A 15,783-nucleotide genomic window follows, 5' to 3' on the forward strand; every position below is an offset into this window, starting at 1 on the left:
GATTTATTTTAATGTTTTTAAAGATAGAAAAGCCACTTGTTTATACATGTTTTAGGGGAGATGAGGTGAAAGTGAGGGTTGCCAAACAAGAGTGATAGGACAGTGCTATGATCATATACATTCTCAGCCTTAAGTCACTGTATTGAAATAAAATTCTTTGCTGAAGTTACTAGTTAATCAGCCTGGCTTTTATAGCTCTGTCCAATAAAGAACCTTTCCTATTGCTGGCATCAAGTCTAGGAGACTTTGACATGTAATATGGTTGAAAGTTTACTACATTTTGTCCACAAAGGATGCAGCACCCCGTACTATCACCTGGGTGAGATGGGTAATACTCTCTTTGTTGAGCAATAGCTTGAGGTTATGCTGATTGAAGGGAGCTGCACTGTATGATTCTGAAGATGTCTAATCACACTTCATTTGAGGAGCCATTTAATGTCATGGTCAAGAGTAAAGAACCTATATAGTATCTGGGTTCAGATCCTGACTCTGACACTTTCTTGCTCTGTAACTCTGGGAAATTTTAATTTTTTCTAGTATGAGGTACTTTTTATTAATATGTTCCTTTTACATTTTAATAAACCTCTTTTCATCTGTGAAATCATTTCTATGGCTGTTTGGCATGTAATCATCCATTAGCTCCATAATGAGGTTGGATGAAGTCACATATGTACTGTCAGGGCTGCCCAGGTCTCAAAGGCTTAGTTTTGGACCTCAGCTTGTACCTGAGACCTGAAAATAAGGCATAGAGACTTGGATTGCTTACGTCTGTCTTCTGGGTACCGTCCCACAATGGACATATGCTTGTGTGTAGTGGAAACAGAGGATTGCCATCCTGTTTTCTTTTTCTCATATCTATTGGGTTGGCCAAAAAGTTCGTTATGGAAAAACTTGAACGAACTTTTCGGCCAGCCCAATACTTCCCTGATTCACGCAATTACTCTTAATTTTATTTCACTTATAGAAAGAGCACCAGACTAGTGACCCATAGTTGGAGATAATAAATGATTGAGTGAATAAATGTATTTGTGTTCACACACACTGTATATTTGACTATTTGCATGCATGTATGCATGTATCAATGTATGCTGGCTCACTGTGTAAAATATATTTCCCTTTGTTGTCTTAAAAGCTTGAAGCCCAGACTAGAGGACCTTGAAAGTGTCTTCAGCTCTCTCATATTCTCACTTTCTGATTTAGACCTCTGTCCAGCCAGACAATCTGATTTGGTTTTAGACGTAGAACTGTCGTTGACCCCATTTCCAGTTTCAGTTTCCTGGCTGTGGCCTATTGCCACTCGTCTTGATATATGAGAAAGAAAATCAAGTCATATGGAGGTGATGCAGAAATCAAAGACCCTTGTTTGTAAGCTTTTAACCAGACTGTGTACTACCTATAATTTTCAAGGATACTTAAGATCAGAGTGATCTAACCCAGGGGTTGGTGAACTATGGCCTGATGGCTAAACCCAGCTTGCCACCTGTTTTTGTAATAAAAGGTTTTTTTTTAATTTAACTTTATTATTATTTGGCTGCATTGGGTCTTAGTTGCGGCACGTGGGAATTTCATTGCAGCATGCAAGATCTTCATTGCAGCATGCGGGATCTTTCATTGCGGCACGTGGGCTTCTCTAGTTGCATCGCGCGGGCTTCTCTCTCGTTGTGTTGCACGGGCTCTAGAGCGTGCAGGCTTAGTTGCCCTGCAGTATGTGGGATCTTAGTTCCCTGACCAGGGATTGAACCCAGGTTGCTTGCATTGGAAGGCGGATTCTTAACCACTGGACCACCAGGGAAGTCCCATAAAAGTTTTATTTGAACACAGCCATACCCATTTGTTAGGTATTTTCTGTGGCTGCTTTCTTGCTACAATGACAACAGTTATGTAGTTGTGACAGAAATGATATGGTCTGCAAAACCTAAAATGTTTATTAATTGGCTTTTTACAGTTGAAGTTTGCTGACCCTTGATCTAAAGTGAGGTGTTTCCTTATTGAAAGCATATCTGATGAGTGTTCAGGGAAAACTGGTAATGGTAATATGGTAATATTGTCTTTATGGGAACTCTCTTTAGTCTTTCTGGATAAACTATATGGAAACCATAAGTTTCTTTCTTCGACTTTGCTGTTTAATATGTGCATAGGTTTGCATTTGTATAGCATATATACAGAGTACACTGTTAAGAATGGAACATGAAAAAATAAGGTGCTGTTAAAAAAAACTTGTTGAGTGTTAGGGGCTTTACATGCATTATCACTAATCCTCATACAACTGTACTGTAGCTATTATTATCTTGATTTTATTGGGAAGGAAATTGAAGCTCAAAGAAATAAAATAGGAAAGCTGTATATGTGCTTAGCCATCTCTCCATGTTTCATCTAGAAATGCTGTCTCTTTCTTCTGCCATCTAAGTGGTGGTATGTACCAGTTCCTTAAAATTCCTTAAGTCTTCTTAATTGAAGTTGAGGAGATTTTAATATTGCTTCTCTGCAAAGATGGAGGGGAGTAAATCTAGACTTATTTTTCTATTCTGGTTATTTTAGTCTTATTAAAAGATTATTCAGTCAATTGGAGTATAGCATTTGCTTCTCCAATTTGAAGAAGCAACTTGAATAGAAGTCTTACTAGCTAAATAATCTTGGATTGTATGTATTAAACATATATTCTTGGCTAGAAATGGAACTCTAGAGATGAACAATTAGATAATTTATGGGTGTGTTTGAAATGAGCTCTTCTCTCATTATTAAGAGTCATTTATATCTATCAATATAGGTTGGGTTTGGATTTCCATTATGTGTTTCAAGTTCCTTTTCCTTTATGGAGGAGCTAGGCTCAAATAATATTTTCTTCTACTACTTAACTACTAGCAGGGCAAAAGAGTTTTCTTCTGGATCTGAAGTTGTTATCTTTTAAGGAACTCTTATTCATAAATTTTCTTATTTTTCTTCATTAGATCTTCTTTGGTATTGAACCAGAGTGACGCATTAAGACCAGTGACTCATACTTATGACCTCAAAGGCATTCGTTCTTTGCATCTACTTGGATTTTTTTTCCTATTTGAATTTCAGTACTTAAATTGAGAACAAGCATTGTTTATCCTTAGACTGGAGGTAAACTTCCTAAGCATTGACTATGATAAGTCAAATCTTATTTTGTATCTTCAATATTCCCAAAAGTTGAAAGGAAAAAAAAATATTTTAAGATATCCAAGTAGATTTCAGAGGAAATATGAACTTTATTTAAAAGCATTAATTTTTACACTTTGTAAAAATCTGCTTTTCTGGGAGAAGACAATATTGACTCAGATTATGAATGGAATTACATTTAAGAGATTCAGTAATAAGTTACTTTTCTGTTCTTTTAAATTTTTGTGTGTGAAATGTATCAGTTTCTTTGTAATGGGTTTTGGGGCTTATACCAGTAAAATTATATTATGGTCTGATTAGCATAGACAAAGATGATCTATTCAAAGTTAGTTTAATTCAGTATTGCATGTGTCCTAATGTGACATATGTTAATCTTTCATTGTGTTGTTAATGGAAGAAAGATTATTTCAAAGCTGATGATCACTTACATGAGCAAAGTTGTGTATCACAGCTTAATTCACAATTGGAAAATATTAATTTGCCCATTTTTGAGGGTCATAAAACAGCAGTGTTAAGGACATTGCATTTGCCAACATATTTTATCTAGGACTTTACTCTTACTTTTCAAAACCCTGTATATTCCAATCATTTTAAGAAAATAAAAACAAAAAATGATCTGTATCTTGAGCTAAATGAAGCTTGTTCTTTACAAATAGTAAAGAACCATGAAAGATAATTCTGTGTGTTTCTTGCTATTAGATTCAATCAGAAAATTAAGACTGCATAGGTGCCTTGGAAGGGAGAATGTGGAACGTCCTAGTACAATAGCTTTCAAAAGAATGTCCTCCATAAAATGTTCAGAGTTGTCCAGGACCTTACTGACCTTTTATTTTTCTCCAATTCATCTTTGTTCTAAATTAACCTGACCCTGGGTTTTATTGAAAAGTTGGATATCAGAAGGGATTTGAGTTTAGTATTCATTCTTTTATGATTCCACAGAAAGAATCTCTGTTTCCATACTCTCTCATAGAGCTATCTGTTTAAATAAATACTCAAGAATCTCTCTAAATGCTAGATGTTTAGGCAATATAATTTTGGGGATAGGAATACTTCTAGTTCTTGTACCTAATGTTTCTTAATACCTATCTTTTCTTTGAGTTGCTTAGGAATGTAAAGAAATTCAGGCAAGTCCAAATTAGCTTGACTTTTATTTTAGGTGACAGCTTGCAAAGCCCCACAAATGGGTTGTCATATAGTGGAAGCAGACCGTTGCAGTGAAAGATCTGTCCTTTAGCTGACTGACTGGCATAGAGGAATTAGCAATCTGAAATGGCTCTTCAGAAGTAATTTTCCTCCAAGGGTCAAGGAACTTGCAGTTGCCGTTTCGCTGAAATGATTTTGCTGTACTCCCTGTAGTCCTGTCACCAGTAGCAAATACAAAAACTGAAAATGTAAGGTGTTTCCTTGTTCATTTTCATCCCCTCTGCCTCAGGACATTTCGTGAGCACCATTTCAGTATTGCCTCCTTTTGTCTAGCTCAGTGAAACTTTAAATTCATAAATTATGTTTTTATTTATGAATTAGAACCTTGCTATTTCTCTTTTAAATAGATCATAATACTACATATAAAAATGTCTGAACAGAGGCGCATGTGTATAGAAGACTATGTATTAAAGAAGACTTTGTTTTTAGGGCTTTCTAGTGAGCCTTAAATGGTAAACTGGGATTATACAAAATGGAATTAGCTCAAATTATATTATGTGCTATCTGTTGTAAGGTTGAACCAAATTATCTACCTCCGTTTTCCCTCATTACTCTTTAAACTCTACATAGCTGTTGTTATTATTGTTGTTATCACTATTATTATTAATGTGGCTTGAATTGTGTCATACTCCTGGATAAAATCCTTTAATGGCTTCATACAATTATAGAATAAAATCTAAATGTTTTATAGTATCTAAAAATGTTTCATATTTAGTTTTGTTTCTATTTTGTCCCCTACATACTTTTCATGCTCATTACACAGAATTATTTGAGATTATTTGAGACTCTCCAACATCTCATGTTTCTTAAGATTTGTTATGCCCTTGCTTTTGCTTTTTTTCTAATTTCAATCCAATTTCCTTTCTGGCCTGGCACATCCTTACTCATCTTTAGGCCTAACTCCATGAAGCCTTCCAAAACCAACTCAAGTATAGGTAGCCAATTCATTTGTCATTTGTGTTCTTTGGTCATACTGTTATGATCTCTTGTAACATACTGTATTTTATATATATATACTCTCCCATGCATGTCTGTCTATCCCATTCATCAGGCCAATAATAGTATTTTTTGTATTTTTTATACCCAGTCTGATACACTGTATTAGTCCTTAACTTTGAAATACAAAATTCTTTACAAAAAGATTCATAAACATCTTTTACCAAAGATTTATTCCTATGTTACACATGTGGTGGATAGATATATTGTACCTCTTAGATTAGAATTTATTGTAAATTATAAAATAAAAAGTCATCTTTAAAAAATTCTTTTATCACTCAAGTCAGATCGACCAGAAACTTTTCCCAAGACTCTTGACTGATACGGCAGTGAAGTGCAGCAAATAACAGGGGTTGACCCACTTATTTTGTATAGCTACTCCTAGTTGTTATTGCTAATAAGAATCCTGGAGTCTAAAATTAACAATGGCTATGAAGGACAGCAATTAATCCCATTTGTCTTCCAAATGAGCCAATGTAGGTTCCATTGGTAGTTTAAATTTATATACGGAGGTCACTCACATTATTACAAAGGGCAGTGGAAGCCCTGAAGGTATGTGTTGCACAGCAGTGAGTCATTTTAGGATTGTGAGAGCAAAATATATTTTGAGAAAAACTTTCCCCTTGCTATGTGAAGATTCATTTCCTAGCAACCTCTTTTCATTGATTAATTTTAAATTAAAAAATAAATCATTTTTCATGAGAGCATTTATATAAAGGCTATTTTAGGCCTTTATATTTAAAAGACAACATTAAGCTTTCAAGCTGCTGAAGTTTGGTTATTTTAAAGGATTGATGTGGTCATAAGAGTGATTCAAGGATACCCATATATATATATTCCACTTTTGAAAAAGGTTCTTTGGGCCATAGTGTCATCTGGACATTTCTGATTTTGCCTTCTTTGCCTGTAATGCTGGCTTGTCTCTGTCATTGGTGAGGAATATAACTTTTTTCATATTCAGATTGATAAATTTTTGATGAGGAAAATGAATTCTCTGTTTACAGAGAAGAATTTATAGGCCTGAAGTTTATCACCCTCTAGCCTGCTGTTTGGTCAGAGAATTCACTGAGTTTCTTCACAAAGATCCCCATGGAAACTAAACAAATAAGCTACTTGAAAGGAGACAGGTTATTGGTTTTTCTCATTAAACCTACTGCTGAATTTTCATTAGTTCTAATCCATTTTCTTTCAAGATTAGACATATAGGCCAGTTCTGATTTTCATGAATTGAATAAACTAAATATGTTGAGTTGTGTGTGCCTGTATATGTAGGCTGAGAAGCAAAAGTAATTATTCTACTTCTGCCATACAATTACCCCAGAAAATAAAGCCAGGAAAAATGACTGATGTAAAGGGGAAAGGCTACCTTCATTTTTAAAAAAGAGGTTATTAAATAAAGTGGAAGTAGTGAGAGTGATTGTAGGCTAATCTGATCGGTTTTATGCTTCGTTCAGTTTTTTCCCACTTTTAAGTCATAATTGTGTGTGAAAGCAATCTAAATGAAGTATGGAAGCATGTTTCACTGACCTCAAACACTTTAGACCTCATAAAGCTGTAAGTATTTCATTTGCTATTATGAGTAGATTTCAAAGTGTTCTTCTAAAGCAAGAAATTTGGTCAAATTTAATTATTAACTTCACCTTTTTGAACTTGCTGTATAAAGAAAGACAATTTTCACTTTTTTCTTTCCTCCCTTTCTCCCTGCTAAAGTTGTTAAAAACTAGATTGCAGGTGGTTTGTATATTTCCAGAAAGCCTCACTATTACATATATCTTCTAATATTATTCATATCTAAAAATCTCAGCCTTACTTCTGAGGCTCAAACCACTATCTTATTCACACAAGATACGGATAGTAATTTCATTTTATGTGAACATTTAATGAAAATAGTGATAAATAGGAGTACCATTTATTATTAAATTTATGAGTACCACATTGTACATTTCAGTATAATGTTTTCCTCTCCAGCACATTCTACTGTTTAAAATGTAACAGTAGTTCTTCTTTTCCCCTTTCAGGTGGCTGTACTTTTGATGATGGTCCGGGAGTTTGTGATTACCACCAGGATCTATATGATGACTTTGAATGGGTTCATGTTAGTGCTCAAGAACCTCATTATCTGCCACCCGAGATGCCACAAGGTGAGAATCCTTCTGTTTATCCAGTGTTGGAAAAATCCCTCTGGAATGTGTAGCATTTTCTTATGTTAGGTATAGTACAGTAATTTAATTATTATAATAAACTAGTGTGGTAAAACTGATTGACCCCATCAAAGACCCTCGATGGTTTCTTTGCCTTTCCCTCAATAACTTTATATAATCCTATTTTCCTCAAGAATGTTCACTGTATCTTCATTATCTCTAACTCTGGAAAAATAGAAACATTAGTTTTTTTCCCCCTGTTCAATAAAAAGCAAAATGGAAATGAAACCAAGAAATAAAAAAATAAATAAAATGAAGAACAAACAAAATAGTCTAAAAATGAGTTCAGCTCACTTACTACCTATTCTATTAAATCACAAGATTTGATCTAAGCAGACTGAAGGGAAACATTTTTATTTCATGGTAGGGAGAGAGCTTATCTCATTCCACTGGCCATGAGCATACCAGTGGCTCTGAGGAGAGGCAGCCTGGAGACCAAACTGTCAAATGGAGAGATCTTTTATGAGTGGATTGTAGAAAAATAGGGCTGAGCCCTACTTTCTTTACCTTGACCTTGTTACATCCTTTGAATTTTGGTTTTGTGAAATAGTACATCTTCTTATTGTTTAAGCCAGTTTGAACTGTGTTTTCTCTTAACTGACATAGGATATTAACATATACATACCATTTTATACAGTAGCAGACTAATGTTTGTGCCTTCAATTCTGCATATTAATTTTGAATTAATTCCAAGCTCTGTGCATATATGTTTACCAATCACTTATTAAATTGAGAAATTGAAAATGCAGACAGGAATTTTAAAATACTAAAGATAATGAATTATTTTTCTAAAATTTAGAAATAAACAAGCATGGAATATAATTATGTATGATCCCATATATAATATGCAATATAATTATATTTAATAATGTAATACATTAGTTACTATTTAATAATATGTAATTACTTTATTACAGTATAATATCATACATAATTGATGGGATGATTGCCTATTATTAATAACTTAAGTTTTAAAATATATTTTCAGTATTTTAATCATGATTATAAACACTTTATAACTAATTTTTCTTATTGGTCCACACTGTGATGTGCGTTTTGAGAGTAGGGTGAATTAAATCTACTTTTTATTCTAAATTGTCACTTATCTCCCCCCGCCCCCCCCGACTTTCCGCTTTGGTATCCATAGATTTGTTTTCTAAGTCTGTGAGTCTGTTTCTGTTTTATAAATAAGTTCATTTGTATCATTTTTTTTTAGATTCCACATATAAGTATATCATGATATTTGTCTTCTTCTGTCTGACTTACTTCACTTGGTATGACAATCTCTGGGTCCATCCATGTTGCTGCAAATGGCATTATTTCATTATTTTTTATGGCTGAGTAGTATTCCATTGTGTGTGTGTATGTGTATATATATACACATATATACCACATCTTCTTTATCCATTCATCTGTCAATGGACAATTAGGTTGCTTCCATGTCTTGGCTATTGTAAATAGTGCTGCTATGAACATTGGGATGCATTATCTTTTTGAAGTATGGTTTTCTCCAGATATATGCCCAGGAGTGGGATTGCTGGATCATATGGTAATTCTGTTTTCAGTTTTATAAGGAACCTCCATGCTGCTCTCCATAGTGGCTGTACCAATTTACATTCATGCCAACAGTGTAGGAGGGTTCCCTTTTCTCCACATCCTCTCCAGCGTTTATTGTTTGTGGACTTTTTTAATGATGGCCATTCTGACTGGTGTGACGTGATACCTCATTGTAGTTTTGATTTACATTTCTCTGATAATTAGTGGTGTTGAGCATCTTTTCATGTGCCTACTGGCCATCTGAATGTCTTCTTTGGAGAAATGTTTACTTAAGTCTTCTGCCCATTTTTTGATTGGGTTGTTTGTTTTAGACGCATTTAGTTGTGTAAGTAGGTTTGTATTTTTCTTTCAGAGGTACATAACCATATTTCTCTGGTACATTTTAATTAAAGAAACTCCTGTAATATTTCACCTGAGTTTTCTCTGTGGTATATTTAGACTGAATTTTTTATATAAAAGTAAAAAGGGTAGGCTGGGATGCACATATTTTGACTGTTTATCATCAGAGAACAATCAGAAAGATGTTGATTTATGGAAATGTTACCATTGTTAATTACTATTGAAGATGGGTAATGAATAGCTGAAGAGATACTGCTCAGGTGACCTTGCTGGTTCACCACTGATGAACAGCTTAATCGGTGGTTACAGTACGGGATGATGTGCACAGAAAATGAAAGTGTTAGAAATTCAGCCACATCTTCCAATTAATAGGACATTAATTAATTAATCATGCAGAGGAGGGAAAAAGGTCACAGCCACTTTATTTTTGCCAAATATAATTTGTGTTTGGTTTTCAGAGAAGGTGAAAGAAAGCATCCGTGTATATATTCTTCTTTCACTGTTCTCTTTTTACAATCTATACTGTTTTTTTCATTTTCCTTCTGATATTCCTTTAAAATGCTCACTGAACATTATCTATTCATAAATTGGGAAAAAGAAGACATTTAGATTTATCTTATTAAAATTTTATGAATGATAATTTTATTTTAAAGTAAATAGTAAATGTTAATGCTTACTTTTTTCAATTATTTAAAAAAGAGAACTCAAACATTTAGCAACTCGAAAGTAAGAAGGCTGGGCCTGTGATGCAAACTTGTTAATTGAACTCTCTTTACAATACTTGGACATTGTTAATTGACTTCTGTTTATTGATCTTTTTGGAATGAAAAGGTAGACGGGAAGATGAAAGAGAGGGTGAATAAATAGATTAGAATAAGAAAAGAATTGGTCTTCCCTGGTGGCACAGTGGTTAAGAATCCGCCTGCCAATGCAGGGGACATGGGTTTGAGCCCTGGTCCGGGAATGTCCCACATACCGTGGAGCAACTAAGCCTACGTGCCACAACTACTGAGACTGTGCTCTAGAGCCTGCAAGTCACAACTACTGAAGCCCGTGCGCCTACAGCCCGTGCTCCACAACAAGAGAAGCCACCGCAATGAGAAGCCCGCACACCGCAAGGAAGAGTAGCCCCTGCTCTCTGCAGCTAGAGGAAGCCCACGCACAACAATGAAGACCCAACGCAGCCAAAAATAAATAACTTAATTAAAAAAATAAAGAGAGAGAAAAGAATAAGAAAAGAATGAAGATGGGTAGAAAAGAAGGAAATTATTTCTTCTCATTTGAAGACGTAATGCTGTCAATAATTGCTTAAAGTGTTCTTCAGCAAAACTGCCTTTGTCAGGTGACAATGATGGTGGCTGAAAGGCCAGCTAAGTCTGCTTAAAATAGCATGCAAAAGAATGAGTATATCCTAATGGCCAAAAATCATATGAAAATATGAGCACCTGCTCAACTCAGTCATCAAAGGAATACAAATTAAAACCACAATGAGAAACTTCTACACACTGAGCAGAAAGATGAAAATCAAAATTTCAAGTGTTGGTGAGAGTACGGAGAAAGTGAAACTCTTCATATACTGTACTATGGTCAGGTATAAATCTGTACAGCCATTTTGTACAGCCTAATGACCCAACAGATCCATTTTGGGGTATATGCCCAGCAGAACTGAGTACACATGTTTTCCAAATGACATGTACAAGAGTATTTACAGCATCAGTATCCAAAATAGTCCCAAACTGAAAACAATCCAAATGTCTGTCAACAGTGCAATGAATAAATAAATGGTGATTAGTCACACAATGGAATATTACACTGCAATGTAAAGGAACAAACTGTTGCCATATATGATATGGATGAATTTCACACACACAATCTTGAGGGAAAGAAACACAAAAGGATAATGTACTGTATTTCATTTATGTAAATTTCAAAACCAGGCAAAACAAATTGATGATAAAAGTCAGGGTATTATTTACCTCCAGGAAGGGCTGGCAGGGGTTGGGGATGGTTAGTGCTTGGAAGGTGGCATGAAGGGGGCTTCTGGATGCTGGTAATACAGTCTTTCTTTAACTGGATGGTATTTTCACAGGTATACTCAAACTGAAAATCATTGAGCTCTACAGTTATGAGCTGTGTACTTTCCTCTATGTATCTTATATGTTAATAGAAAATGACAAAAAACAGTAAATAAAACCAACACTCGCAAGGATACTTTGGGGAAACTAGACTAAGAATTAAAAAATGTTATAGATTAGAATGAAAGGTATATAATAGGATACCTCAGATGGGCTCAAACTCCTTTTTTCTCACCAACCTGGACCCCCTCCCCCACATTCAAAGATAATATGCTCTTTGACATCTCTGAGCCTTTGTATGTTCTCTTCCCACTGTTGAGACAATTCTCTGTTCGCTTACCACTCACCAAATTCCTATCCATTCTTACTATGTCTACTTAAGTTCCATCTGCTTTGGGAAGATTTTCCTGGTTGGCATGGAGCTTTTATATAATATTTCTTCTATCCTCACATTCAGATATGCTCCCCACTGTACTTGGTACGTATTTCAATTGCTATGATAGTACTTTTTAAAATACCTCCTTCTCTCCACTAAACTATAATGTCCTTATAAACATGAATCATATTTTTCATCTTTGATTTCCCAAGGCACTATTTCATTTTACTTAGGAAAATTGTCAACTTATATCATGTGGTTTAAATATGTTGGTCAAGGGTTAAACAAAAAAGGTCTTTCTCTTGCTAAAAAATTAATTGAATAAGAAAAAATACTTCATTTCCCAATATTATATTCAGCTCAGATTTTAATGTAGTTAGAAGACCTTCACATACTTACTAATATTTAGCTTTGCCTTTATAAATGATTTCACCTATTTATTTTGGATATAATTTTAAATATTATTAATACTAAAGAAGGAGCTCCCTTTTAGGATCTCACTCTTTCTTTTGTCTTTTGCTAGTCAAATTAATCCCAGTCTTCTACTCCTCAAAAGTCTAGTCTATAAAAATCAAATCCATAGAGAATGAGAAATGTTGCAGGGAACTGGAAATTGTTCTTCCGTCTCAAATATATCTGTGTTCATGACCTTGTTTGTCAGATGTTCCTTTATACTTGTGACATCACGAAACAAATTCATTGGATAATTTTACTACATGTTCTGACCTAGATCTGAGCATAGAGAGCATGATTGACATCTCAATACATTTATCTTCAAGTGTAATTATAACTGCTTTTTCTTTTTAACAGGTTTTTGTAAAATGACTAATTGAATTTTAGAGTCTCTAGAGTACCCATTTGACAGCTTAAAATTATGCTACATTGTATCCTACCTTGAATTTTGTACTTTTCACTGATAATAATACACTATACAGAGTTCCATCTGTAAAATGGAATAGAATAGACATTCTTTCTGTCTATGTATCTATGTATCTATCTGTGTATCTAAAAGGCCTTTGTCATTAAATTAATCTGAAGATTGAAGTAAGAAACCATTCCTCCTTTGCTGTAAAGCTTAGTGAGGTGTGATTCAATAGTTTAAGGCCCTACTAGATCTCAATTTTGCCCCCTTATCAAATCCTCAAACTAAAATTTAGAGAGCAAATGGCATTACACTGAGAACGATAAGAAATGAAATGTGCCTTTATATTTACATATTATTTTTAGAACTGTGTATCCTTTTTTTCTTTTTTTTTTTTATCCCAGAGTTTAAACATAAATTATTAGCCAGGTTGTTAAAATAAGGCTTGCTTTCTTCAATATCTATTTGGAGAAACTAAATGTGTTTTGTATTCAATAGTGAGCATGCATAGGTATCATGATTTTGTGCCCTGGCTTTCTTCTGAGAGTGTTATATAGTGAAAATTGAATAAAATATTTGATTTATATGATAACATTTGATAACTAACAGAATTTCAGCTAAGTTTTTCTATGTAATGATAATAGTCTCTTAGTTTTCTAAGACAAGACTTAGGCAAAATTTACTAAAAAATATTAGTATCCAGTGTATCATATTTTAATATATCTAAGAAATTTCAAGGGCGTTTTTCCATTTCTAACCTATAGTCTATCTCTCTGGGAACCTTAGTCACTCATTAAAATGAGTGGATCACCTTGCCTAATATTTCCGTTACCCTCTTGTAGACAATTGATAATAAGGCATGGGTTTCTTTTTTTTTTTAATTGATTTTTATTTATTTTTAATTTAATTTAATTTTTTTATACAGCAGGTTATTATTAGTTATTTTATACATATATGTCAATCCCAACCTCCCAATTCATCCTCGCCCCCGGCTTTCCCCCCTTGGTGTCCATACGTTTGTTCTCTACATATTTGTCTCTATATCTGCCTTGCAAACCGTTCATCTGTACCGTTTTTCTAGACTCCACATATATGTTTTAATATACGATATTTGTTTTTCTCTTTCTGACTTACTTCACTCTGTATGACAATCTCTAGGTCCATCCACATCTCTACAAATGACCCAAATTCCATCCTTTTTATGGCTGAGTAATATTCCATTGTGTATATGTACCACATATTCTGTATCCATTCATCTGTCGATGGGCATTTAGGTTGCTTCCATTACCTGGCTATTGTAAAGAGTGCTGCAGTGAACATTGGGGTGCATGTGTCTTTTTGAATTATGGTTTTCTCTGGGTATATGCCCAGTACTGGGATTGCTGAGTCATATGGTAATTCTGTTTTTAGTTTTTTAAGGGACCTCCATACTGTTCTCCATAGTGGCTGTATCAATTTACATTCCCACCAACAGTGCAAGAGGGTTCCCTTTTCTCCACACCCTCTCCAGCATTTGTTGTTTGTAGATTTTCTGATGATGCCCATTCTGACTGGTGTGAGGGGATACCTCATTGTAGTTTTGATTTGCATTTCTCTAATAATTAGTGATGTTGAGCAGCTTTTCATGTGCCTCTTGGCCATCTGAATGTCTTCTTCGGAGAAATGTCTTTTTAGATCTTCTGCCCATTTTTGGATTGGGTTGTTTGTTTTTTTAATGTTGAGCTGCATGAGCTGTTTATATATTTTGGAGATTAATCCTTTGTCCATTGATTCGTTTGCAAATATTTTCTCCCATTCTGAGGGTTGTCTTTTCGTCTTGTTTATGGTTTCCTTTGCTGTACAAAAGCTTCTAAGTTTCATTAGGTCCTATTTGTTTATTTTTGTTTTTATTTCCATTACTCTAGGAGGTGGGTCAGAAAAGATCTTGCTGTGATGTATGTCAAAGAATGTTCTTCCTATGTTTTCCTCTGAGAGTTTTATGGTGTCTGGTCTTACATTTAGGTCTTTAATCCATTTTGAGTTTATTTTTGTGTATGGTGTTAGGGAGCGTTCTAATTTCATTGTTTTACATGTAGCTGTCCAGTTTTCTCAGCACCACTTATTGAAGAGACTGTCTTCTCCATTGTATATGCTTGCCTCCTTTGTCATAGATTAGTTGACCATAGGTGCATGGGTTTTATCTCTGGGCTTTCTATCCTGTTCCATTGATCTGTATTTCTGTTTTTGTGCCAGTACCATATTGTCTTAATTGCTGTTACTTTGTAGTATAGTCTGAAGTCAGGGAGTCTGATTCCTCCAGCTCCGTTTTTTCCCCTCAAGATTGCTTTGGCTATTCAGGGTCTTTTGTGTCTCCATACAAATTTTAAGATTTTTTATTCTAGTTCTGTAAAAAATGCCATTAGTACTTTGATAGGGATTGCATTGAATCTGTAGATTGCTTGGAGTAGTATAGTCATTTTCACAATATTGATTCTTCCAATCCAAGAACATGGTATATCTCTCCATCTGTTTGCATCATCTTTGATTTCTTTCATCAGTTTCTTATAGTTTTCTGAGTACAGGTCTTTTACCTCCTTAGATAGGTTTATTACTAGGTATTTTATTCTTTTTTGTTGCAATGGTAAATAGGATTGTTTCCTTAATTTCTCTTTCTGATCTTTCATTGTTAGTGTATAGGAATGCAAGAGATTTCTGTGCATTAATTTTGTATCCTGCAACTTTACCAAATTGATTGATTATCTCTAGTAGTTTTCTGGGGGCATCTTTAGGATTCTCTATGTATAGTATCATGTCATCTGCAAACAGTGACAGTTTTAGGTCTTCTTTTCCAATTTGTATTCCTTTTATTTCTTTTTCTTCTCTGATTGTGTGGTTAGGACTTCCAAAATTATGTTGAATAATAGTGGTGAGAGTGGACATCCTTGTCTTGTTCCTGATCTTAGAGGAAATGCTTTCAGTTTTTCACCCTTGAGAATGATGTTTGCTGTGCATCTGTCGTATATGGCCTTTATTATGTTGAGGTAGATTCCCTCA

General features: G+C 34.4%; 1 protein-coding gene across 6 annotated transcripts in view; it reads left to right on the top strand.

The window, feature by feature from the left end:
* The window catches only part of PTPRK (protein tyrosine phosphatase receptor type K), a 546,316-nt gene that overhangs the window by 111,977 nt on the left and 418,556 nt on the right, over nt 1–15,783 (top strand). For all 6 annotated transcript variants that reach the window (XM_082406089.1, XM_082406090.1, XM_082406087.1 and 3 more), the window contains exon 2: nt 7,359–7,481. In XM_082406089.1, the coding sequence (XP_082262215.1) occupies nt 7,472–7,481 (10 nt within the window). In that variant the 5' untranslated portion in view covers nt 7,359–7,471. The remainder of the gene's footprint in view (nt 1–7,358; nt 7,482–15,783) is intronic.

The sequence above is a fragment of the Balaenoptera borealis genome (genome assembly GCF_965194805.1).
Source record: "Balaenoptera borealis genome assembly, chromosome: 9".
Classification (NCBI taxonomy): domain Eukaryota; kingdom Metazoa; phylum Chordata; class Mammalia; order Artiodactyla; family Balaenopteridae; genus Balaenoptera; species Balaenoptera borealis.